Source organism: Artibeus jamaicensis, unplaced genomic scaffold (genome assembly GCF_021234435.1).
Source record: "Artibeus jamaicensis isolate MK-2021 breed Jamaican fruit bat unplaced genomic scaffold, CSHL_Jam_final contig_387, whole genome shotgun sequence".
NCBI lineage: Eukaryota > Metazoa > Chordata > Mammalia > Chiroptera > Phyllostomidae > Artibeus > Artibeus jamaicensis.
This window is the reverse complement of record NW_026521812.1, coordinates 42,850,443-42,877,968: the sequence shown is the minus strand read 5'-3', so window position 1 is coordinate 42,877,968 and position 27,526 is coordinate 42,850,443. Positions and strand designations below refer to the sequence as shown.

The 27,526-nt window shown below is 36.6% G+C and overlaps 1 protein-coding gene across 1 annotated transcript in view; it reads right to left on the bottom strand.

The window, feature by feature from the left end:
- The window catches only part of ME1 (malic enzyme 1), a 163,927-nt gene that overhangs the window by 11,087 nt on the left and 125,314 nt on the right, over positions 1-27,526 (bottom strand). The window contains exons 7-11 of the mRNA XM_037143815.2: positions 26,178-26,287; positions 14,908-15,005; positions 13,054-13,167; positions 5,116-5,221; positions 3,135-3,277 (exon numbers count right to left, since the gene is read on the bottom strand). Of these exons, the coding sequence (XP_036999710.2) occupies positions 3,135-3,277; positions 5,116-5,221; positions 13,054-13,167; positions 14,908-15,005; positions 26,178-26,287 (571 nt within the window). The remainder of the gene's footprint in view (positions 1-3,134; positions 3,278-5,115; positions 5,222-13,053; positions 13,168-14,907; positions 15,006-26,177; positions 26,288-27,526) is intronic.

Sequence of the window (27,526 nt, the reverse complement as noted above, 5' to 3'; positions counted from 1 at the left end):
CTGTGAAGAATTACATGGAGATCATATAGGAAATAAACCCATTAGAACAAGTGGACTTAGCAAATAAGATTAAATGATCAATACCAATCAAAAACTGTCTTTATTTTTTCCTTGTCTTAATATTTTGTCCTAATGTTTTTACGGAATCACACATATCACATGCTTTAAGACGTCCTTCCCTCGGGGCCTGTGAGGCGCCAGGCTCCGCACCACTGCACAGAGGGGAGCACCTGTCTGACCTGTGGGGCGAGGGTGAAGATAGAGTCTAGAACAGGAAACCCTCGAACAATGAAGCACCACCATCTAAGAAATGCACGTGGAGAGTACAGAGCACCGATCTCCACAGCACGGCGTGCGTGATGAGAGACTGGGTTGGGGCCTCTTCCTTCCTTCCTCGAGAGCAGCAAGTTTCAACCTTTTTGTCTCATGGCACATGTATGCTAATTCTAAAATTCTGTGGCACACCAAAAATATATTTTTTGCCAATGTGACAAGAAGTGATTATAATCTTGATTGATTTACCAAAAAAAAAAGAAATTGCCTACCCTTTTTGCTCAAAAATGGCTTTTCAAAAAATCAGGTGTTCATACTTGTATATAAGGATTTCTGGTACCAAGAATTAACCCAACTGACATAAACTTACTATGCAGCATACCCGTAAAATGCAACTCTATTATATGACCTACATATTTACAGTTTAAAACAAGGCATTCACACCAAATGGCTATTGTTGTGTTGGCTGTTGTCATTTTTTTATTTGACAATCAGGGAAAACAGGTTAGTGCCCCTAACTATAAAGTCTCATGTTTTAAAAATTCTTCTTTAAATTAAATTTATTGGGGTGACACTGGTTAATAAAACTATATAGGTTTCAGTTGTACAATTCTAGGATACCTCACCTGTATATTGTATTGTGTGTTCACCACCCCAAGTCAAGTCTCCCTCTATCACCATTCATCCCTCCTTCAGCCTCTTCTGTGTCCCCCGCCCTCTTACCTCCGATACAGTTATCCATGTCTGTGAGGGATTTTTGTTTTGTTTTCCTTTTCCTTCAGACCTTTCGCTTTTTCACCTGGCCCTGAACCCCGCCCCTGACAGCTGTCAGTGTGTTTTCTGGGTACAGCACTGTTTGAAAATTCCTGCAGCGTACCAGCTGAAAACTGGTGATCTAGAGTCTAACTCCACACGATATTAATAATATTAACTTACTCATTTTAAATCAATATGATAGAATATCTTTTGTAAAAAGGTAAAGTTGTATAAAGATTCAACCTATAAAAGATAACAGTAGATGAGAAAGAACATAAAAATTCTCAAGTAGGTTACAAAAGACTAGATTTCATTTTCAGGCAGATCTGATACCTTCAGCTGCATTTAGCAGATAAAATGTTTTATTACAAGTAACTTTCCCATGTAACTAAATTACTTCATATATATCTTTGACAAATATCTATATGTTATTTGACATGTAAATATACTTTTTTAAAGATTTTATTTATTTATCTTTAGAGGGGAAGGGAAAGAAAGAGGGAAAGAAACGTCAGTGTACGGTTGCCTCTCCTGCATCCCCTGCTGGGAACTGGCCTGCAACCCAGGCATGTGCCCTGACTGGGAATCAAACCACAATCCTCTAGTTTGCAGGCCCGCACTGAGCTATGCCAGCCAGGGCTCTGTACATATACTTTTGAACATTCAGAGGAAAAAGACCTGTGACCTTACGATTTATGCTTGTTTAACTTCTTCCCCACCTTCACTCCAATGCCCAGTCCTCCTCCCCATCATTCTATAATCATCCTATTTTAGAGAAGAGTGGTATTAAATAAATGACAGCTAGACAAATATTCTTACCTATATGAATTGTTAATATGGAGAGGGAACTGTCTCCATACCATTTTTGGTAGTTTTTTAAGGTTCAATTTTGCATTTTATATCTTTAGCCTTTTTGAACTCCGCCTGTGCCTGCAGCGGAGACTCACACCCTAGCCACAGGCAGGCCTTGCTTTGTTCTGAAATCCTTTGGCTGAACCAGTGTTTAAATTTTCGGGGTCAAATAACTTTCAATTTTATGTATAACAATACGGAACATTAAACACATTTGTATCAAAGAGTGTAATCCATTTATATCAGATGCATTCAAAATTAAAAACACAACTATATAAATTTAATTTTGCTTATAACTATTACAGAAGAGTTTATAAACTCTTGAGGTGCATTGAGATTCAAAATGATTATTTAAACACAATGTGCCTACTATGTGCAATGCTAAAATTTTGTTCCTGCTTAGAGTTTCTTTTTTCCTTCTGTAAGAATTAAAGGACTATTGATGAGGCAAATTCCCAAAGCTAGAGATGAGATAAAAATTTAGATTAGTGAGGACACTGATGCCATCCCAAATAAGAGAGATGCTCTTGCCAAAATTTCACTAATTCTCACAATAAGCATTTAGGAAAACGGTATTAATGAAATGGGGCTGTCAACCATCTGATCTGCAACTTTGTGTTACGTTTACTTTTTCTAGTTCATTTTGGATTTATTTCCAAAATAAATGTATTAGACATCTATTTTGTTTCAATGACCTTTTCAAGCCTTTGAAGGGAAAAAGGCTCTTATCAACATGTCAGTCAAATATATATTAATACAGTGTAAATATGTCACTTCTTTGGAAACGGTGAAGCACTGAAGCTCTGAGGACTCCGCCCCCAACCTGGCTGGACGTCAAACTGGCCGCCCAAGCGCTCCACCCACGGCGTCAGCATCCAAACCCCGGATTTAGCAAAGCAAAAATAAGATCGTGGTTTTTATGCTGTAGGCTTCCATGTTTCGGAATAGCTAGTTAAAAGTTATTTTAATAAGCATCTAGAGTCAAGCTTTCTCTTTTTTTAACTGTTATGTTTAAACCTTAGATAATTCCAAATCATTTGAGGAAAATTATCAACAAAACACTACAAAGTGTAGTTTGTTTTATTGAAGAAGGGAGTTCTAGAAAATAGTTCTCATCCCTCCTGACTTGTTCACTTCTCTTTCCAGTTAGGTGGTACAATTTTTGAAAGTGAAGTGGTAAGCTCCACTGATATCCTGGGCGTCCCTATAAAGAATCAAAAGTTAATTAAATATCAGTTATACTTTTGCTTTACCTTAGTTACTTTATAGCACTGCTCTGCAGTACATTCTGCTTTGCTGGTTGGATTACTCAAAGCAAAAATAATAGGCCGTTCATTGAAGGCAGCCATATCTTTCAGAATTTGTTCTGAGAATGCACCTCCAATGGCAGCAACTCCTAAAGGAGAAATGAGAAACCAGTAAACAGGACTGTCATTAGTTAATGAATCCAAGAAGCTCATGCCCCAAAACAATGAGAGGTCAATTTCTAACAGACCCTAGACAAATATAAAGTATTTTTATTAAATTGACAAAAAAAGATAAGTTTATTAATGCCAATGATCTATATTCTAGGGTTATATTGGGTTGGCCAAAAAGTTTATTTGGTTTATTCTGTATAATGGCTCTACTAGCACTTAGTTTTCTTTAACTTCATTTGAAACAATTTTGTTAGATTGTATTGTGACAGCTGTTATATCAGTATTCATTTAAAAACAATCAAAATGAGTGAATTATTGTGTGGCAATTTTAATATTGAAAATAGAAAAAAAGCAGTATTTTTGGAATATGATGCTTTACTATGTTAATAAAAGTAAAAATGCAACTTAAACACACAAAAAAAGATTTGTGCAGTGTATGGAGAAGGCACTGTGACTGATCCAATGTGACAAAAGTGACTTGTGAAGTTTCATGCTAGAGATTTCCTGCTGGAAGACACTCCACAGTCAGGTGGGCCAGTTGAAGTTGATAGCGATCAAATTGAGACATTAATTGAGAACAATCAACATTATATCATTCTGGAGATAGCTGATGTACTCCAAATATCCAAATCAATAAAGTTATTGGTGAAAATGAAAAAATATGTCTTTTTATGGAAAAAAACACACAAACTTTTTGGCCAACCCAAAAAGTTCATTTGACTCACAATACATTTAGCTGGTGACTAGGCATTTATAACCACTAGGCATTTTGATTAAAGGCATTTATAACAGGAAATGAAAATGTGCCCAATATATATTATCACTCTGTAAGAAATATATCTGAGTATATTTCAGTCTCTAATGCTATAAAGTAACTGTGTTTTATAAACTACTGCTAACATTTAAGATAATTATCCAATTCAACTTAAAATTGAAGCATGATTGAAAAAATTTTAGCAGAACAATTTGCATAATATAAATTTAAAAAATGCAAGATTTCTGATAGAACATATTCTGTAAAACACAATGATAAAGGCAGCCTACAATTCCAGTTTTGGAGTATTTGTTTCTATGATGGTTATCAGCATTATTCTCAATGTTGTCATCTGCTTCGCAAGAGCTTGTAGGAATGGAACTTAATACAAAGTAAGCACACAAAATAAAGAGATAAAGTTTAATGACTTCCTTTGAGTTCTCAACCACATTAAATTTGACCACAATAAACATTTTACCATGCACATGCATGAAGTATATGAGCAATATAAAGACATGTGCAATCTGGTCCCTGTCTTCAAGGAGGGTCTACCGCAGCATTGTGCAGCCCTGGCACTATCAGCTTTGGGGTGGCAGTTCCTCATTGCAAGGGGCTTTCCTGTGCACTTTTAATCTCTGCTTGTTAGATGTCAGTAGCCCTGACTTCCTCTCTACTCCCAGCTGTAACAACCAAATATAGCTCTAGAGATTGTCAAATGTTTCCTTGGGGGCAAAGTCACTCCCTTTTCAAAACTACTGTCTATCTGGAGCAATGAGGCCTCGAAAAGTTCTGAACAGGCCAGGTGCTGACAGCCAGACCAAGCTGGCAGGGGGGCCACACACGTCAGTGGGGACCAGTGAGATCAAGAAGACAGCATGAAATATCAAAGCTGGATACCTGTGGGGTGTTGTCGCTTCAGTGAAAGTGTAATTTTGTTTGTCAGCTCCAAAGGGTAGAATTTCAAAAGGCTAAATTATGCCTACAAATTTAGTAGTAAGAAAACTAATCAGGTGAAAATGGGATTGGAGGGGGATTGCGGGAGGGAGGAAGGAGTTTACTTACCTATGAGAGCAGTTGGTTTTATTTCTCGAACAATGTCTTCTAGGTGCTTCATTTCTTCATGTTCATGAGCAAATTCCTCTTTCTCTTCTGTTAAGGCAGCACGGCCCTAAGTAAAGCAAACAGGAATATATGATAAATCTGCCAAACATAAGAGAGTCAAAGAAATTTCAAAATATTACCCTCATTACCAGTATTTATGTTTAACATTTTTATGTATTACGGCTGTTTTTAAAGTCTCCTCTCCAATTATCAGAGTCATTTCATTAATTCTTTTAACAAATATTTATGTCTCCAGACAATGTTCTAGCAATGGGGATATAATTCACTGTTGCGAACAAAATAAAGTCTTTCCCTCATTTAACTTTTATTTAATATTAAAAATCTTGATTCCAAAGACATTTGTGAGAAACCAGCATTAACAAATGGTAACACAAAATGGCATGTAAGTGAAGGTCCTGTCTACTAAGCATCATTTGTTTTAACAGAGTGTCTTAGAACATAGAACTGGCTCTAGATGCAGCTCTGCCCACTCGTGTACCACAGATAAAGAATGGAGCTTGACGCCACACAGATAAAATAGTTCGGTTTTCTGAATAAGTATTATATCTTGTTTTGATTATGAATGTGCCATGTGTTGTCTAAAACATCTAATTATAATGTTCTAGTTATAAATTTTTAAGATTTTGATTATATAATAAATCCCTACCTAACTTTATATGGTATTTTATGACTTATAAGTAGTTTTCACATATTTTACTTGCTTCCCTTACAATTTTGAAAAGTAGAACAAGTCTAATTAGGGTTAGTTTGCAAGAGAAACAGAGGCTTTGAGATGTTAAGCTCCTTGCCTGAGGCAGGTGATGGCACTCGGATTTTCCAGCATTGCACTATACAGCACTGCACTGCACAGCAATGCACTATACAGCAATACACTGCGCAGCAATGCACTGCACAGCAATGCACTGCGCAACAATGCACTATACAGCAATGCACTGTGCAACAATGCACTATACAGCAATGCACTGTGCAACAATGCACTGCGCAACAATGCACTATACAGCAATGCACTGTGCAGCAATGCACTATACAGCAATGCACTGTGCATCAATGCGCTGTACAGCAATGCACCATACAGCAATGCACTGTGCAGCAATGCACTGTGCAGCAATGCACACTGTACAGCGATGCACTGCGCAGCTCTGGGGGAAAAGCCTTACCCATAGTATTGAAGACTGTTCGCAAATTGTTAATTCTAAAGACAATATAATTTTCTTGTTCAAAAAGGTTATCATTTTATTTGTTTGTAAAAGTAATAAATGTGAATTATAGATAATTTGAACATGAACTTTTTGCACTTAACTTGTAAAAGAAAGATAATAAGAATTTCTACCTCATCAGGTAGTTTGTGGATTAAATTTACATAATAATTCTAAAGCACTTGAGAGTGTGTCTGATTTTGAACAAGAGAAACACTGAATTTTGCTGTTCCATTTATTTATGCATTCACTGACTGATTCTTGTATGTGCCCTGACAAGGGATTGACCCTTGATGTATTGGGATGACGCTCTAACCACCAAAGCTACCAAGCCAGGGCTGTGTTTATTTTTTTAAGCTTCCCAAGTGATTAAAACAGTCATTTTTGACAATCACTGCACTAAAGGATTTATCAAATCTCTAGCAGGTACATTTTTAAAAGGCAGTGCTATGTTTTAAAGTATGAAATGATGAGTTCTAAAGAAGGAAAGCTACAGAATAATGTCAAGTGACAATTACAGACTTCTAGTACTACTTTTTGGGTGATAACCTGAGGTATAATGAAAAATATTTGAGTTAAACTCCTGGGTTTTCTTGGAATGAGAAGCAAATCATAAAGAAGATAGATAAACACTGTCTGAAAACAAAAGCTGTATGCTCCTATCACGAGCATCTTCCTTTCTCCATCATAGTAACAGCACTGGCAGCTCCCACCCAGCTTAGCCAGAACTTGGCCTGAAGACATGCCTCGGTGAGAAACATAACACAGCCTCGCCCCCACAGGCCTGATTACTGGTGGTGACTGATGAACGCTGAGAGAACACTGAAAGGCGGCCAGGAATCACGAAATAGTAACACTAGCATTACTGAAGGGCTTTATTTGCCAAAAACAGAAGAATGAAAAGACGAAATAAAGGTCTCCTAAGTATTTTCTATACCATTTTCAAAGATGATGTGCTCATCTGGTTTAGATTTTAAAAAGTATTAGAATGTGACTGTTTATGCAGCTGGTAATATTAAGGCAACTGCCTCTACCTTTGGACTTCTATTTTATGTACCAGTGGTCATTTTTTCTCCTTTTTTCAAAATCTAATTTGGAATCCACATTCTTTATGCTGATCACTTCAACTGAATATAGACACAATTTATTTTGCCTTCATCCTCCTTTCCAGGACCCTTAGCATTTCAGCTCTTTGTCATCTCTTGGCAAAGTGATTGTGGGCACTTATCTCAGACATCCCAAATTCTATAGGTTTTCTTTTTTCTAAGAGTCTGTAATGAAACCAAATACATATGAATAGCTGAAAATTTCCTTTGAATGTTATTATTTCTTTTATCTCCCCCCTTAGTTTGTGCTGATTCTTGGTACAGTGGAAAAGAAGGTACAACATAATGAATTATTACCTTTATCAAAAGCATGCAACATTCTCGTAAGGGTCAGAGGGTAAATGGCGGATTGTCAAGATTTGGGGTTAGCACTCCATGACCCAGGACAGGTATAAAACATTGATTCTAGATTGCCACTGATAAATATGTATTCCCTCCTACACACACAAACACAGAACTCTTCCGTGAGTGCCTTCCTTGAATCCACATCTGCTTGGACAACTGGCCCCATGGGTTGAGATCTGGGAAATTGAGAACACAGCCTGACCACAGCAAAACAGGCTGATTGTAATCTGCTTAGCTTTGAATTTTGAAACCCCACCCTGTTCCTGCACGCGGTCTCTGTCAGCAAACAGCTAACGGCCATGTCTGCTTCTGTTCAACGCTTGCTTGCTCACCCCTATATAAGGACTTAGCTGTAAGCACTCGGCGCAACTCCCACCTGCAGCCCTCTGGGCACCATGTCTCCAGACACCCCGAGAGTTCGCCCCTGCACAGGTTAAGCTTGGCCAATAAAATAAGATCAAAACCCTGAAAGGTCTTCGAAAGTTATTCTTGCATCTGGTGGATATAACACATGTCACTGACCCGTGCTTGTTGTCATGCCCTTAGTTCACTGGAGTTGAACCTACGTAGCTCTTCTTTGGGTCTGTGCACAGTGTCTGAAACATTTCACCACAACGCTCGCAATGAAGGTATGTGAGCTTATTGAAGACCTGAGATCTGTGTTTCGTCATCTCGGGACAGATTTAAAAAAGACAAATAATGGGACAAAAGTATTTTCCATGCTAGAGAATAACGAGGGTGCAGAGTTATCATGATTTAAGATAATAGGTTGTTAATGCCATCAATGTTTAATTCTGTACTGTTAAAAATCAATATCCACAATTTTCTGGCTGTCTAAAAGGCTCATGTACATAACCTTTTGTCTCTACTCTTTTTAATACATATGTATATGGTATATTGATCATGGTTTATATGAAATAGAAAAAAGAGAGAAAAAAATGAAGCCAGATACTTTTCACCAAGCTTCAAAGTTTCTTAGAGTTAGAATTTTTTTTAAACCACAGTGTATGAAATGTATTGACCATCATTCAAGGTGGTGATAGCATCACTGGCTGAAATGCTGATAAAGTCCTACAGGAAAGAAAAACTTTTCCTCTATATGGAATTTCAAGTCCTAGACCTAAAAAAAAAACTCCTGGGAAAGAAATAACTGCACTGTCAAAACTACTCCTACAACATATAAAATATCTTAATTCACTCTCTTTCTACAGGAACCAAACATTTAACTATAAAGTAAAAAAAATTAATTCAAAACAGAATTATTTAAAAGAGAACAAAACTAAAATCAAAACAAAATTCTACAGGTTTATTCTGGGTAGGATAAAGTCAATCCTTCATGATACTATTAATACCCTATTTTTTTTATTTTGACTTTTCTGTCTTAGCATTGATTGGTTCATTAGTTAAAGCAAGAATGTTTTTACTTACAGAATACCCTGAGTCTGGATTGGTTTGTTTTGTGGCTTCTTGTCGTCTCCAAAAATGTTCCAAATTATCATTGCCAAATGCAAATATTAGTCATGCTGGCAATCTTCCTTCTTTCATCCCTTCTTTACTCTACTTATCCTCCAATTTTTATTTTGGAAGGATTCCTATTAAACTAAATGCCAGCTTATTTATACTTCATACTAACTGGCTAAATAGATATTGTTATAAAATACTAACCTAAAGTATTTACGTATTATCAGTGACCTTATAATCGATTTCAATCAACCTTACTGATAATGACAAATTATTTAAAACACTGATATTTACAGCATAAAGTGATTCCACTGCACATGTGGACATTAGGTAAATGATGGAAAATCATATATATGTGATGTTAAAAATAAAACAGAAAGCCTGTTAAAGTAATACTTATCAAGTCTGATGATATAACTCCATAAGTATGTTAACCTTGCAGTTTATTTATTTATTTAGTTCTGGTTTTATCTCTTTAACAAGTGAGGTAGTTTGACTAATAAGAATTTTATTTAAAACTTTTAAATACTTTTACATGTTTTAAACAATAAAAATTGCAAGTTGATAAAATTACTAAAATGATTATTACTGATTCTGAGGAAAGGTTGTAAAGTACTAAGGATAAAGGGTAACAAATAGAAAATCATGTAAATTTGAAAGCAAGATTATACTAATTTACTAGTTATCCTAAGATTTATTAATTCTTCAATAAAAATCAACATAATTTTGATTTTTTAAAAACATGAATGAAAAAGTGGTTAACTGAAGCTTCATTTGTTTCTTTTATATTAAATACTGCACTAGCTATTAAATATAAAACAACCTTTAAAATGTAACTTTATTTACCTTGGCAAGCAAAATATATGCAGTTCTTTATTTTGGCAAGAAAGGACATGAAGTAAGGAGGACTGATTATGTCTAGCAACAACTTCACAGTTATTCCAAGTATTATAATCTATGGAATTTGAATTCTCAGTTCAGTAGTCTATGTTAAAATTATGTGAGATGTTAAAATCTATATATTTTTATGAAGATTTCACATTAAAAAAGTCACTAGAAATCACAAAACCACAATCACAGACTTCCACTTTTCCGGGATTCTGGAGTGTACTACATGCCGAAGCACAGCACAGTCTGCATATCCTTTTCCACGGCTCCAACTATTTACAGGCTGACGATGCCCAAATCTCTCTCTCCAGGAGCCCAGACCCTTACCCTGAGCCTCAGTCCTTTACCCCCCAATGCCAAGGGCACATCGTCAGAGATCTCACAGCCACCCTAAACTTGTTATGTCCCAAACTGATCTCATTATCTGGGATCAGATATCTTCCCCTTAACCTGGTTCATTCTTTATTCCTTTGTACATGAATGGCGCCTCACTTATCTAGACATCACAGGATCCTGTTAGACTCCTTCCTCTACTCCATCCTCCTCCTCCCCCCACACTTAGTCAGTTCCTAAGTACACTATTAACCCTATTTCTTAAATATCTACTGAATCAACCTTTTTCACTCACGCCCACCGTCACTGATTTCACGCCCCAATTAATTTCTATCAGTATTATCGCAACAGCTTTGTTACGTGTTTCCTTTCCTCACTTCACCTCATTTCAGTCCACCCTCCACAATGCCATCAGAGTGATCAGAGGCAAACCTCCTCTGCGTGTGTCCTCAGTTGCTCATTTTCAGGATTTAGAAGCACCTTTGTCATCTGTCATCTGCTTCCTTTCAAACCTAATCCCTAAATGTTTCTTATACTAAAATATTTTCTATTTCAAATGTGGTTCTTCTGTCACGAAAGCCATTCATTAATTAATTTATTAAAAAATAGTTTCACTATTATCAATTATGCACTAGACACTGTGTAGGGCTTTGAAGAGATGAAGAAAGACATGATCCCTAATTTCAATCAAGATCTGAACACTGAACTTGCCACTCCACTTCTCTTGATGATGGTACCTATGGACTGCAGAGAAAGCCCTGACTTTTCCTTTCCAACTTGGCTGAAAAGACATCTTGTCTCAGAATCTTCTCAGCAATCCTATGAACCCCTTCAGTGAAGCTGGGAGCAACACCTCTGTGCACCCCTGCCATCAAGGACAGGTTTCTACAACATTTTCAGGTAGAACTGTAACTCCTGACTTTAACTTTTTCCTGGTAGGCTGTGAGCCTCCTGAGATGAAGGCGCTTATTGTGTCCTCAAAGTCTAACATAACGCCTGATCCACAGGCAATTGCGTTTTCTATGTTATTATTCCATGACTACAATATTTGTTATATAACCAGTGTATACTGATTCTTCAAAGCAATAGAAATTTTTTAGGCAAGAAATTTAAAACTTTGTTTTTTCAGATATAAACAATTAAATTGCCACTTTATAAAATTAATAAAATTATTTGTTCTCAGAAGATATAAAAGTGATTTGTCTTATTTTGCTACATTACAGATGCTCATTTGGTACAAAAGTTGTGATATACTTTTTCTTCATTCAAGGTAAAATTTGTCTGTTTATATTAATTTCAAAAAACAAACTTTTTTTCTAACTTTGAAGGAATACAATTACTAGGTAGAATTTAGAATATACAGAAAGACAATAAAAATAATACTAGTTTAAAATAATATGTATGTGATGCATTTCCTTCCTTTATCTGTAACTCAATTTTTAAACAAAATAGTTATACATAAGATCAGGTTTCCCTTTTTTTACATAACATTATATTTTAAAACCTTTAATGTTATTTATAGTTCTTTGAAAACTATTTTAAGCCTCTATGTTATACTTACATGGTTACTCCAAATTTTAAAGTATGAAATACCACTACTCTAATTAAAGCATGATAAAATATATCACTATTGTAAGCAAAGCTGTGATAATATCCTCATACATAAAACATTGTACACATCCTATCTCTACAAGATAGATTCTGAGAATGGAAATTATTGGATCAGAAACATAAACTTTTCTTTTTATCCTCACACGAGAACATTTTTTATTGCTTTTAGAGAGAGATGAAGAGGGGGAGAGAAAGAGAGAGAGAAACATCAGTATGAAGGAGGAACACCAGCTGGTGGCCCCCTGCATTGCCCTCAGACTGTGGGCCGTATGCGCCTGGACCAGTGATCAACCCCACTACCTTTCAGTCATGGGACAGTGCTCTAACCAACTGAGCCGCCTTGGCCAGGGGAGAAAAAAAACTCTTTGTAAATTATATTTTATTGTTCTTTTCACAGTTGTCCCAATTTTTCCTTCTTGGCTCCCCTCCACTCAGCAACCCCACCCCACTCCTTCAGGCAATGCCCTCTCCTTTGTTCATGTCCTTGGGTCATGAAGTTCTTTGGCAACTGCATTCCTTAGAGTTGGTCTTAACATCCCCTGCCTATTCTGTAACTACCAATTTATACTTCTTAATCCCTTCACCTTTTCCCTTCCCACAGACACCCCTCCCCACTGGCCACCATCCCAATGTTTTTCATATCTATGACTCAGTTTCTGCTCTGGTTACTAAATTACCTCACTTGGACACTAACCGAACTCAAGTGGACTAACAACTGGTACAGCCTATTCACATCACAGACAAAGTCTATAGCTGAGCCATTCTTTTCTTCTTTCATCAGAAGGGTGGCAGCATCCCTGGATGACACGGTCATTCACAGATAATGGCCACCCTTTGAACACAGGGTCAGGTGTGGGGCAGGTGAACAGAGTAGTAGTCTTTGAGATGCTCGCCCAGAATGGCATATCGAGCTCATCCTGGTTAAAACAAATTCTTACCTTAACTATCAATCCTTTTGAGTCAACCATCCATATCTTTTTTACGGCTTTCTTCTTTGGTAAACCTTCTTTTTCCATGGCCATAACAAGCAGGTTTGCAATCCCTAAGGCAGCCTGAGAAAAGGTTATGAAAACAAAAATTTTTAAACTTGTTCCACACAATAATATCTTAGTAAGTTACCTTTCACTCCACGTTGTCTCTTGTTAATAAGGTACTCCAAAATGGCCCAGTTTAATGACCTGAAGAGCTATTCATTTGTACTGGCAGCAAAGTACTTTTTGTCACAACTGGTTTAAGCTAAATAACAATTATTTACTCTTCCTATCACAACAGAATCACTATTAGGTAGCTTCTTATTTAGTCACAAATAAACCAATTATATCCTTGATTGTCAGTATCTTTAATCCTGTTAATACAATTAAGTTTTGCTCAAATAAGAAAATATTGAATTTAAAATAACGATCCGGTCAGTCTTGTTTACTGGACTGTGTAGTGTTTACTGTTGGGTTAAAGGTCCTCTAACAGAAATAGAGGAGGCCTGGTGTTTGGATGGGAACTTGACCAATTAGGCAATAAGATGAAACACATAAAAATCGGTGTTTCCAAGCATTTATTTACTCTCTTACTTTGGAAAAAGAAACTACTGTCAAATTTCTTGCAAGATTGAAGGAATGAATTTATTTAGCATTTGATAAACTTAGTCATAGTCCGTGAAACTTCCAAAACCTTACCAGGAACAAAGGAAACACAGTTTTGAATCATCCAACCATAAACCCTTCTGTCCTTCTGCCCTACTTATCAAGCATGGCCTGTGCCATTCCACAAAATGCTTTGGAAATCCAAAGACATTTACTAAAAATAAGTAAAGCATGTAACAATCCATAGAAATTTTACAAACCCTCAAACTTTAATGAACTATTCTTCGGCCTTAAGTTTTATTTCAATGTGAAAATGAATTTGTGATTTACATTCTGGTTACTTTCACATCTGTATCTTGGCATTTAAGTTCTAAGTTTCTGTATTTTGTTTTAAGAACAAGTAAAATCAAAACCAATACAATATATACAATTTCTACCAGTGTTATATATTTATTCATAATTGTATTTGTAAATATAAGCTTCTTAAAATATACATAGCTGCACAGTATTTCTCCATTTATCACATCCTATCATCCTAAACAGATTTTGACAGTTTTCCCACCAGAAACTAAACTCAACTGACATTTTAACTTCTACTTTGGGGGTGAATTATTAGTATTACAGTCTAGTTTTCTTCCTTCAAAAATTTATAGAAAAAGAAAACAGCATAATTCTAGCTTTCTGCCATCTTCTCCCAACCATATAAAATGTTTTGGTTCTTTTGTGTGTGAACAGTTGTAATGAACAACGAGTCTCTAATTCGAAATATTTTTTTCCTATAAACTTGAATATTATCATGTGTGTGAACACTGAACTGTGAGTCAAATTACGAAAACTTTTGTATGTGATACTGGACATTATAAAAGTTAGCATCAAATATCATGGCTTAAATACTTCTTAAAGTATTTTACATATAAGCATACATTGGAAACTTTTTGTTATTGCATGGCACTTTAAATAAACATAATAAAAACCTATGGCAACATCTATAATCTTACCAATTTAAAACTGTGAAAAATATCTTTACACCTCTAAAGTCTCCTAAGAAAAATCAATATGGCTCAATTACTTAATTTGTTACTCTTTCCATAAAACCTATACTTACAATATACTAAAAATTTGAGCAAATACCTCAAACTTCAAGTTAATGAATAATTAAAATGTATTCCATGCTCATTGGTTTAGGAACACATAAGGGTTACGTAAGGCGGGTACCTCTCCAGCTCCTTGGAATAGTACTGTTTGATCAGACAGTTTGTTCTTGGTTATGCGAAGAGCTGCAAGGACACCTGCGACGGCAACAGATGCTGTTCCTAAAAGAAGTAACAGATGTCCTTGAGTAATCCTCAAACAGATGCAGCCCATTTCTGAGCCTCGACTCTTTACTCGCAACTTGAAATCATTAAATAACAGGTTAACTGGTACAAAAAGGGAACCTATGGCTGTCTGATCCCATCCTTGCATATGAGGTGAAATTCTCAAGCTACTGACCTCAATATTTTCATACACTCTTGAAACTTCCCAAAAGGAAGATTCTGTGTCTTAATTTGGTGATGCAATGAGTAAGAGCATGGGTTTGGATTCTGATGTGGATTCCAGCTAAACCTGCTTACTAGCTGAATCACTTTAAAATTTTATTGTGTACATCAGTTTCCTTATCTGCAAAATGGTTGTACTAAATGAGATAAGAGTACTAAGTGCTATTAGATTCTTCTACCTAATTATTCTTGGGGCTCTGAAATCTATTACCAATCCCCTCTACACAAAGTAGGCACACAGTAAGTGCTTGTTGGTAGTAACGGTGGTGGTAATGATGTTTTTGGTAACTTGGCATTTAATGTTTTAACTTTTAATTTGAAAAATTAACAGTTAATAGTAATTAAAAAATCTGATGTTGCAGCATTCTTTAATTGGCTTCTTACCTATAGTAATCATCGGTGGACCCCAAAGGTGCTGGACAAAATTAATGTAAAATTTATTTAGGATAAAAGTTGAGTTTTCCTCTCAGTCATAGAAACTTCACCAGTTATAATTTTATTACTTTGTCATAGAAGCTTCCACAAATCACAGAGCAGTTTTTTTGCTTTGAACATAATTACATAGTTCAACTTCTTTATGGTTCATTTCTGAAATAAAATCTTGCAGCTTCTTGTAGTACTTCCCCGCTGTGTCTACATTTTACTCTTCTAAAGTAACATTCTACCTACAATGATTCCTAGATCACTCAGCTGGATAACAAAGCCTAGTTAAACCTTAAACACACTGATTTAGTTAAATAACAACAATCACATAGATTAGAATAGGCCTGATGAGTGGCACAATTGTGACATTGCATGTCAAACACTAAAAATGTGTATTTGCTTTTTTCAATATTTTGTTTATTTGTTTCTTTCTTATAGAATTTTGTAGCCATAGATAAGATCACAATAAATTATAATTACTGAAGACATGTAAGTTTGCATGTTTTTTTATTTTGGAACAAAATTAAATGCTTGCAATTTTGAGTCACCAATTGCAATAAATTATGAATTATATTATAGTAAGTCATACTTTATGAAAAAGCTGCTCTTCTATAGATTATTTAAAATGAAAGTCTGTTTAAATATATGGCTGATCTATGTAGGGAAGATACCATGGCAATATTAGAATGGTGTTTGTCTCATACATCTATAAATATTCACTAGAATTGCTAATACCTGAAAAAAATTTTTTTAGCAGAGACATACAGTTATCTAGTCACCAATAAGTACTTATTTACAAATAGTATGTCAAGCCATCTCTAATTCAGGCTTTTTTTGAAGTAAGTTGGCCAGAAGTTTGGACCTGAAGGACTCTAAGTTCCCTTCCAACTCTGAGGTTCTACCAGCACCACGAGACTGACCCATTGTAGAGTCAAAGTTGGAGTATCATCAGCAATCTCTACTTGTATTACTGCTCCAGTTTTAAATAGAACTGTGCATACACAAATAGACAATAAAATATGCCAAAAGTTCGTATCCACATATGGAAACTTATTTTTACATGATTATGTTAGATCATTCTGTATTACACTTCAAAATGTTTTAAGTTCACACATATCCCAGTTAAGGCAACATAAGCCTCTGTCTACACTGAATATCAGAGCCTTATATTTAAATGTATATTCTATAGCCCTGGCTGGTATAGCTCAGTGGATTGAGTGCAAGCCTATGAACCAAAGGGTTGCTGGTTCAATTCCCAGTCATGGCCCATGCCTGGGTTGCAAGCTAGATCCCCAGTGGGGCCCATGTGAGAAGCAACCACACATTGATGTTTCTCTCCCTCTCCTTCCCCTTCCTTTCCTCTCTCTCTAAAAATAAATAAATAAAATATAAAAAAGTAAATGTACATTCTATAATACTTTCTGAGGACATAATGAAACACCTACACTTACCTTCATAGGGAATGGAGATGGGGTGGACAAGGGGAAAAAGTGGGACAACTATAATCTGAACAACAACAAATTTTTAAAAAACAAAGAATTAAAGAATAAAGTCAGAAAGATATTTTTAGCACTACCCGAATCATACTTAAACATGATTCCTATACACGGCCTGGTCTGACCTTCTGGCATAACCTTGATTTAAATGTTAGTGCAGCCAAGGAGTAAATGTGACAAGTTGATATTTCATAATAATATGAGTTTTCACAGTAAATTATTCTGAAATAACTTTTGTTTTGAGATGGACAACTACACTTTTAGTCAATCGGAGAAAGAAGGGCTAATGTTTGTCTTTGTACTATCACTGTGTTTTAAAGAATATTTAGTGCTTAACATTGTAAGTAAGCTACTGAAGAGATTCCGTCTTCTTAAAGTTTTAGAAACTTCTATTTGTATTTGTATATAATACAACTTTAACATTAAAATGAGTCACCAGTTAGTTATGCTGTGTTTTTGCTATGGTTATTAAATGTCAGTCTTATCTTTTATCAAAGAATGATCCCTACTAATACAACAATTTATTAGTCTGATTATAACTATTATATATAACCAGTAAGGATACTGACGTGTAATCTAATCATTGTGATCCTCGTGCGCTAATAAATAAACAGACCAAGTAAAGTACAGGGACTAGAAGCAGCAGCGGGAGGAGTACATCGGTCTGGGCAGGGCCAAGGCGTTGAGTGCGTTGCCTGAGCACAGCACTGAGGAGTGCGAGGCCGGACCCCGGACAGCAGGGCACACTACTGCACAGGAGAAGCATGTGCAAAGACATGGAGGCAGGAGGCAGTGTGAAAGATGAGAGGCCGAACACATAATGTAGTTGTATTTCTTCCCAACAAACTCTACTAAAACAACAGAAAGGACTTTTTTTTTTTTTTTCAAATCAAGGAAACCAGAAGAGAATAGCATCAAAATTTTAGGAGCCAGCGGGCGGATGGGCAAATGGTAACTGACTTAGTTGACTTGAGAAGCTGGATTCTTGGCCAGTTATGGAGAATTCTAAGAAACATTCACACTGATAGAGCAAAAGCCTCAAAAGGCCTAGGTATAGAAGGCACCAAGTACTTCAGGAAGAGGTTGAGGGTGGTGAAGAAGAGGCTAATAACAGGAGGCCAGTCAAAAATGTATTAGGTGTCCACACCCCAGATACCCTTTCTTGTCCATCTAGCAGACCACTGATGCTCCCACACTGAGGTCTAGAGAAAAAACTCAAAGTCTATTTTCGAGAGAGGGTCTCTGTGCTATAAGACACCAGGAATAATTGTGTGCAATGATACCAACTTGTAAACAAGAGTAATTGAAAGTTTACACACAATATGGAGGCCCCCCATTATTCTCCCACTGGGCTCAAAGAACAACGTGAGAAAGCTAATCGGAACAGAAAGTATCAGAAGAGAAACTGGAAAAATCTGTTCTGTGGAATCTGAGCAGTGTGAAGAGAAAAGAACCAGACTGACAAGGAGGATTCCTTGAGGAAATAGCTCAACCAACTCACCTTAAGCTAAAGTTTTAGAATACAAGCTCCACTGGTGGACTGAGCCTCCCAAAATGTAAAATGAGAGGGAACGTAGAAAGCAGTGAAACTGTAAGTATCACAGTGTTGCTGAAGCAAACACATTTGTTAAGTGATGTGCAGCTGGGAAGTGTCAGGATGAGATCACATAGTGCCTTCGGCTACACATGCACAGTGACGACACATATTTATGTAACTACATATCATTGTAACTTATTGTAGGTACCAAGTTGCTGCTGAAGGATTCTAAATCCAGAGGGCAGTGGGAGGAATTGATTTGAGTTATGAGGCTGGTGGTAACCAGACAAATTAGGACACTAAAATCTTTGATGTATATTCTTATAATTTTTTTCTATACCCAATGTATGCAAGTTCAAGATAATTTTATAAAAAATACCTCAAGCCATGCTTACTACTTTAATATATTTATATCACTTAAAATTATCTTATGATTATCTCACTATATCAATAACATATATATTTGAAAATATTTCATATAATATTCCATAGTATAGGTATATGATTGTTTATGTATCCAAACCTTTATTTCTGGATATTTGGATTATTTTGATTTTTTGCATCAAAAATAAGATTATAATAAATATGCTTATCTAAGCAGACATTTTTCCAAAGAAGATATACGAATGGCCAACAGGTATATGAACAGGTGCTCAACATCACTAATTGTCAGGGAAATGCAAGAAAAAACCACAAAGTATCACCTCACACTATTCGTATGGCTGTGATGAAAAAGGTAAGAGACAGCGAGTGCGGGCACGGATGTGGAGGAAAGGGAACGAACCCTTCTGTGCTTTTGGCATAAATGTAAACCGGTGGAGCGACTATGGAAAACAGTACGAGGTTCCTTGAAAAAATTTTAAAAGAACAACCCTACGATCCAGCAATTCTACTTCTAGACATTTATCTGAAGAAAATGAAATCACTGCCTCAAAAATAAAATATCTGCCACCTCCATGTTCACTGAAGCATTATTTACAATTGCCAAGATACACAACAAAACTGCCCACCCGTGGATATAAATGGATAAGAAAACACTGTGTGTGATGATGAAATATGTACTCAGCCACAGAAAAGGAAAACAATCCTACCATTTGTGATAACCGGGATGAGCCTTGAGAGCACTGTGCTAAGTGAAATATACCAGACAGAGAAACACAAATACTCTCACTCATATGTGGAATCCAAAACAAAAACCCAAACTCACGGACACAGAGAACAGACTGGGGTTGCCAGAGGCTGAGGGTGGAGGGTGGGCTAAATGATGAAGAGGGTCAAAAGATACAAACTTCCAGTTTAAGACAGTAAGTCCTGGGATACAGTATACAACATGGTGACTATAGCTAACAATACTGTATTTGAAAGTTGTTGAGAGTAAATCTTAAAGAAAAAAATTATAACTGTATGTGGTGACGGATGTTAGCTAAACTTATTGTGGTAATCATTTTGCAGTATATACATATACCAAATCATTATGTTATATGACTAAAACCAATACAATGTTGCACATCAATTATATCTGTTTTAAAAATGAAAAAGTATTTAAAATAGATTAATAAATATCCTTGTACATTTGTTTTACACATCTTGACTTGCTCAGGATAAATTGCTAAAATCAGAATTATTGGATAAAAGATCTGAACGTTTTCAAGGTTTCTGACATGAGTTGCTTCTCCAGGAGTTCTAGTAATTTATATTTCTATCTTGAATGTATGAGAGAGCTCATTTCCTTATAAATATCATTAAAAGTTGGGATGATAATAAAACTCTTTGCCAGCTTGATGGAGAATACCAGCTTCTGCTGTTTCATATGCTTTTTTAAAAGTCAGTTGTATGGTTAAACTTTAAAATATGTTTTCCAGACAATGGTATTCATTCTTCTGTAAAATGTCTGTTTGATCATGTCTGATTTTTATCTTTTCAATTATCAAAGCATTTTGTATAAGATTAGTATACATTTACCTTATTTTAAAAAACTTTAACAATCAAACTAGGAGCCAAAGGGGCTATTAGAGGGAGAAAAATATCTCTTTTTGCAGTTGATTTTAAATGACCAGAGGTAAGACCTACTCTTTTGGTGAATTTGCTAAAGTTTGATGATCTCCAGGTTATTTAATTAAATGCCCAACTTCTCAATAGATTTAACTCAGACCTTTTTTTTCAGTGAAAAATAATTTATAATTAGAGTACATTAAGGTCTAAATAAATTTTGAACCCAAATCTCTATCATTTAAGATGATTTTAGATGGCTAACAGTAGAATTTTAGGTATTTTTTAAAATCAAATATTTTCATAAAATATTATCTTTAAATAACACACTGTTAAAAAGAAAAAAGAAAAATAAGAAAATTTCCCCAAGGCTACAGAGTAAAAACATTTATTTACATGGTAAGACTGTAATAGTTACATAATTATTTTTGTTGGCATTGGAAGGAAATTTCTATGCCCACAGTGGGGAAACTATTACACTTGTGGGCAAAATGGTAAAAACATAAGGTTAAAAAGGTAAAATGGAAACATATGGGAAAAATGTGTCACTAATGACAGTATTTTGGGTATGAAGAAATGCACAAAATGGTTTGGTCATTTCTAGTCAGAAATCTAGTAACTTGCCAAAGTTTTCTTTCATCAGATATTAGGTTCATTTTTCTCAAAATGTTCTTTTTGTTGGCTAAGGTAATAATACTCTAAAACTCCCATATGAAAATAAACAGACTCTGCATGTGCAGATTATATTTTATAGCAGATCAGTGGGAATGAAAAACCAGTCACTGAACGCCTCTACTGATGACACCTGCCGGACAGGATATTCTGCTGTGGGTCCTCAGGGAAACCCCACATGCTCTTGGCCTTGGCTTGGCGTCTGCCTCTGAGTTCTTGTGCTCCTGACTAATTCTGATGCAGCCCAGGCCTTGACATCCAAATTCTCTGCCTTAGTTGATAGGAATTCTTACCTAATTCCTAACTGTTAATTTTGTTTGATGGTTGGAATTTAGCATTCTTTTTCATTGATGTCTATTAATTCTGCATAACGATTCAAAATTATGTTAACACTTGTTTTTAATTTCTATATGAACATTTCTGTGGAAGGCAAAGGACCTACACATTCAAAAGATATAGACTATTTAGAAAAGGAAAGTATAGTTTTATTCAACAGTTAATTGGTGGCTATTTTAGGGACCACTGCAAAGTGAATTACTAAGTGACTTTGAGACACTGAGTTACATAGCTTATGTTTGTAGCATCAAAGATACTCTATCACTATACACATACATTGTATCTCCAAGTTAGGGTAACCATCTAATTAAAATTAGATGGTTTGTATTTCCTTCCTGATATCCTCCAAATATTCAAAAAAAGGTTTAATACAAAAAAGAAGAAAAGGAAGTTCAAATTATGTGGGATCTTTGTCATGAAAATGGCACTAATGTAACAATACAACCAACATCACAAAGGATCTGAGGAGAAGAAAGACTGACCAATTACTTTGGTGTGCTTCAAAGGTATAGAGAGACTCATTGTGTTTATTTGATTATTTGCTTGTTTATTTCCTCATCCAAGGACATTTTCCCATTGCTTTTTGTTGTTGTTAAGGAACCAGAGAGAGAAAGAAACATCAATGTGAGAGAGAAACACCAATCTACTGCCTTATTGTATGTGCCCCACCTGGGACTAGAACCCACACACGGGGTGTGTGCCCTGAAGGGAATTGAAACTGTGACTACACTACAACACTCCAACCAACTGAGCCACACTGGCCAGGGCCAGGCTCATTGTCTCTAAACACATTATATATTCATAACTATGTCATACTAAAGAACTTTAGCATAGTGATTTTTAATTTAAATTGTATTCTTAACCATTTTTATATAGTTTTCATTCAAATTATATTTATAAAATACAGTTTAATTGATAGGGTATTTTCAGAAATAATTATTTTGTCCTCAATATAAAGTGTATAAGAAAAACATTATCATCCCCATTTTACATTCAAACTTTTCTTTGACTGCCTCATTTCCAATGGCATCTACCTTATTCTCCTGTGGCGACCTTCCTGTTCAGTTTCATCTCGATGCTTACCATCACTCATACCCAATCCTCCTTGGAAGTACTACATTAGCATGCTTCACTCAAGGTCTGTAATCTCCTTTCTTTATTCAGTTCTTTACTCAGTTACCCCCATTATAACTATTATTTAACTAATGGGACAGTCTAGGCCATTTTGCCCTATCTCTCTGTCCTTTTATGTCTAATTCATTCCCTGTCCAGGTTAGTGCTATGGCAACCACTTTAACCTTGGCTCTTATCCCATTGTCCTTTCTTTGGACAAGTACAGTAAAACACCCAGCCTAGATACATCCAACTGACCATCTCGGCCCTGCTTATTCCTAAACTCTTGAGCTCAAGCTGCTCAGCCTGGTGCCATGATATATTTGTGATATTTAAGTTCAGCTGGATCCTCAACGCCCAGGATTACTGAACTCTTTTGTGTTTCACACTCAGCAGCTCTCATTCTCTGAAGCAGGTCTTTCAGACCTCCTTTATTCTCAACAAACTTCTGGTCCTACCTCTTGTTTCAGAGAAACAATAAAAGATATTATATAACTTTCTGCCATAGATAAAAAAACTAAAAGTCAGAGAGGTAAGTAAATTTATCAAAGTCTACAGCTAGTAAGAGGCAAAGCAAATCAGTCTGACTCCAGACTCTAAGGTCTTACCATCCACGTTACAACGTCTCTCATTTTTCTCATTCTGTTACTGACCTGCCATTCTCCCAGTTCGGCAAGACAGAAACCTAGGCTCCATCCTTGACTCTTTCCTCAACTTCATCATCAACAACCAATCATGTGTTCATTTCTATCTTCACTGGCATTTTCCCAGAACAAGGCACCATTGTCACGTATTTGGATTACAGAAACATCCTTTACATTTGCTCCCTCTCAATCCCTTCTCCACATGAAGACAATGTGAGCATCCTCACATTGCAAATTCAAACCTACCTTAGCCAACCCAACTCCTACTTCAACTCTTGCCAACTTTTTTAAATGCAGTCCTTTAGACTAGAGGTAGACAAACTCTTTCTGTACATGGTGAGATAAACATTTTAGGGTTTGTGGTCATGTGGAATCTGTCCCAGACTTAACTCTGCTGTTCAGCACAAAAGCAATCATAAACAATGCATGAACAAATGGGCATAACTATGTTGCAATAAAACTTTACAGTAACAGACAGTGGGCTATATTTGGCCCATAGGCTGCAATTTGCCAGCCCCTGCTGTAGACATACTGCTTCCATTCATTCCATTTGCCTTGAGTACTTCCATGGGCTAGGCAGCACGTTAATGGCAAGGGATATAACGATGAGTAAAGCAACATGCCCCTTGCCCTTCATGGAACTTAAAATTTAGTGAAGAGGGAGACATTAAGTTTTTAAATTCCATAAATACATAACAATCCTACTGCCACAAGGGAAAAATAAACCGTAACGAGAGCCCACAGCAGATGGATTCGACCTAGACATAGTGATCCAGAAGATTTATGCTTTAAATCTGAGGAAAACTATGCTTTAGATGAGATTCAAAGAGCAGGGGTGGGGGGAATATTCTGGGAAGAGAGATCAGCATTTGTGCAGACACTGCAATAGGAAGAAGCCTGACTCATTTCTGGATGTGAAAGGGGATCTTACGGCTAGAAAGGCAAAAATGAAGAGGTTGGAGAGGGAGGTAGGGATCAGACCACGCATTCTGGGCCACAGTCATGAATTTCATCTTTATCCTAAGTGAAATTAAAGCATCTAAGGGAGAAATGAGATGACTAGCTATTCCTAACAAAAACTGTGGTTTGTTCATCACTAAACCCTCAGTCCCTGGTAAACTGCAGAGACTGTATTCACATAACACTGAGGAAGGGAAGCAACAGTAAACAGAGAAAGATTTCTTAGGAAAATATCCATTGCTCAGGAGAGATGATAGTAATTTACATTAGGCTGATGAAGAGAAACTTATGAAAGAGACAGGTTTTTACCATAGAAAAATTGGGGGGCAGGGGTTAGTGATAAACTGAATTTGGCAGAGACAGGTGAAGAAGAGAGAGAGGTACCAGGAATTCACTGGGAAGGAGAAGATCGGGTTCAGTGGAGAAATAAGAGTTTGACTTTAAGAAGACTGAGTATGAGAAAACTTTGAGACAGCCCAGAGGAGACTTTAAATAACCAAATGACTATCTGGACCTGGAATTCAAAGATATCAGGGCTAGAAATATAAACATTCTAATGGGATAGATACCTAAGAAGATAGACTAGAACAACGAGAAAAGGGCCTGGGACTTAGTATTGAAATATTCTGTCATTTACTAGTCAGTCAGAAAAAGGATGAACCTGAAAAAAAAAAAAGGGAACACCCAGAAAGGTGGCCGGGTTGTGAGAAGGGACGTGGTAGGAGAGAGTATTCTAGGGAAGCAGGTGAGCTTAACAACGTTAATGCTGCTGAGAATTCCAGCAAGATAAACACTAAACAATGCCCACTGGGGCGCGTGCAATGGAAAGCATTTGTGAGCTTCCGAGGTGCAGACACTCGTTATGGTCCTCCTCGCGCCCTCTGCCTGTGCTTCTCCCTCTACCTGCCCTTAAAGGAACATGAGCTGTTCGGTTCATTTTGCAAGGATCTGGATTTGGGGGCAGGATGGTTGACTAGTGTGGATCAAGAGAGGGTTGAAAAAGAAGGATTTAAAGGAAAAAAACAGGTAACATAGACAAAAGGAGGTAGCCAAGAATTTACAGTCTACCAAAGGCAAATAGTAAAAAGCAGCAGACAGTGTATACAGGCGGCTTCTGCTTGGGAGAAGCTTAGAAAGCGTGGGGGAGATAAAGGCTAAAGAGAAAAGTATATACACTCTTATTTGTAACCAATGAACAATACATTTTCATACATTTCAGTTTGGGGTTAGCTACAATCACTGGGGGTTTCATCAGATTTCACAGAGCTCATTCTCCAGCTCACAGATTATATGGTACATTCTAGAGTCACAGAGCACTTTTCTCAAATGTAAGAAAGTGAATGAGAAATAATGTGTGAAATCTTTAAATGTAATTTTTGGCATTTAATTGATATTTTGTATGTATTTATTGAATTTGAATCAATGTAAAATTATGCACTAATTTTAGCAGACATGTTATTCTTTGTAAAATTTTTTGTTAAAGTGTAATCATCATACAATATTAGTTTCAGGTGTGCAGCACTGTGATTCCACACTATACACGTTGCATCGTGGTCACCACAGTAGGTCTAGTAGCCATCCATCACCACAGAAAGCTAGTATGCTGTCACCCACTGTCTTCCCTCTGCTCTGCACTGCACCCCCGTAGCTCTTTTATTTTATACCTAGGAATCTGTGCCTCTTATTTGCTTTCACCTTTTCCACCCATCAGCCCCCTCCCCCAGGCAACCATCAGGACATACTTGTTCTTGACCCATATGCAATGAAATTTTATTACCTTGAATATCATCATTGAATGTGCAATACTGATTTTGATACTTGTTCAGGAGACGAAATGCATTTCTATTGGCAAAGTCTTCAAACTGAATAAGGCAATTCATGCCATACCTATGGGATAAAACATTTACATTAGAAGAGGTTAATGAAGTCACATTTAAAAATAAACCTTTAAAAGTAGCCTACAGAAAAGTCAAAACCGTTTTTACAGGTCCTACCTTGCTACTTGGTCTAAATATGTGATACAATGCCTGCTCAGCAAAGATTCGGTGCCTGCTCACTACGGAAACGCATTATGTTGGCATTGTGATAAGATCATAAAAGGGCAGATGTTACTTCTGGCTGGGGTCACAGAGCAGGTAACAAATGAACTGAGTTGTAATGAAGAGTCATGATTTCAAAAGTTGAAATGTGGGGTTTTACACACTCAGCAAATAGGAGAAGCAAAATAATTGAGGTGAAAGAGAAGAAAAATTATTCAAAAATAAGTCAGGATTGGCTATAATGTGGTTATGCAAAGTGAAAGATAAGGCCAGAATTTTATGCTGGGAATCTTAAAGTTCTGACCTAAGATTCTGGCTTCTATTTCCTATTCATGGCTAAGCACCAAAAGGCTTTGAGCCTTGAACTATACAGGATGGATTTTTATTTCTGAAATTGTCTGTCCCTTTATTCATATGATCATCCACCCCCTTATCCATCCAAGACAAGAGAGATTAAAATTATTGATAAGCCAAGTATCTAGGAATTGCCAGAGAAAGCCATAAAGCCACAGGCATCCTTGCTAATAATACAGGGTTCCCACTGCCACCCTACTTGTACGTCCTTTTACATGTCGGTGGTCTGCTGCCACCTCTATTACATCCAGCGGCCATCCCTAACCTTCCTCAACCCTTTTAAACCTGGACCTCTTCACTTGTCTCCCACTTCCTGGAATAGTAAGGGCATAACACATGGCTTCCTGCAACTGTTCCCTGCATCTCTGTCCTTAGCTCTATTCCTCAGGCCTCAGTGGACAGGGTGCTCTCTCCCTGGTTCCAGGTGACTTCCCACTGGTGCCCACATTCTCACTCCAGATGAGAGGGAGCCTTCTCAGTTGGCTCCCTCTCTCACTTTACAGCTCCTTCTGGGCAAGTTCCTCTTACCCGATCACTGAGCTTGCATCTCTCATTAAAGAGAAAACATTCCCTTGACCCTAAGTTTTTCTACCTTTCCATTTAATGCACTTGAAATAGTGGTTCGCAGTCCATCTCTTACTTACTTCTCAGTCCCCCACAGTTTACCTGTGCCCTCACAACTCTACTGGAATTTCTGTTCTGAAGTTAAAATATTTCCTGACTAAAAATCCAA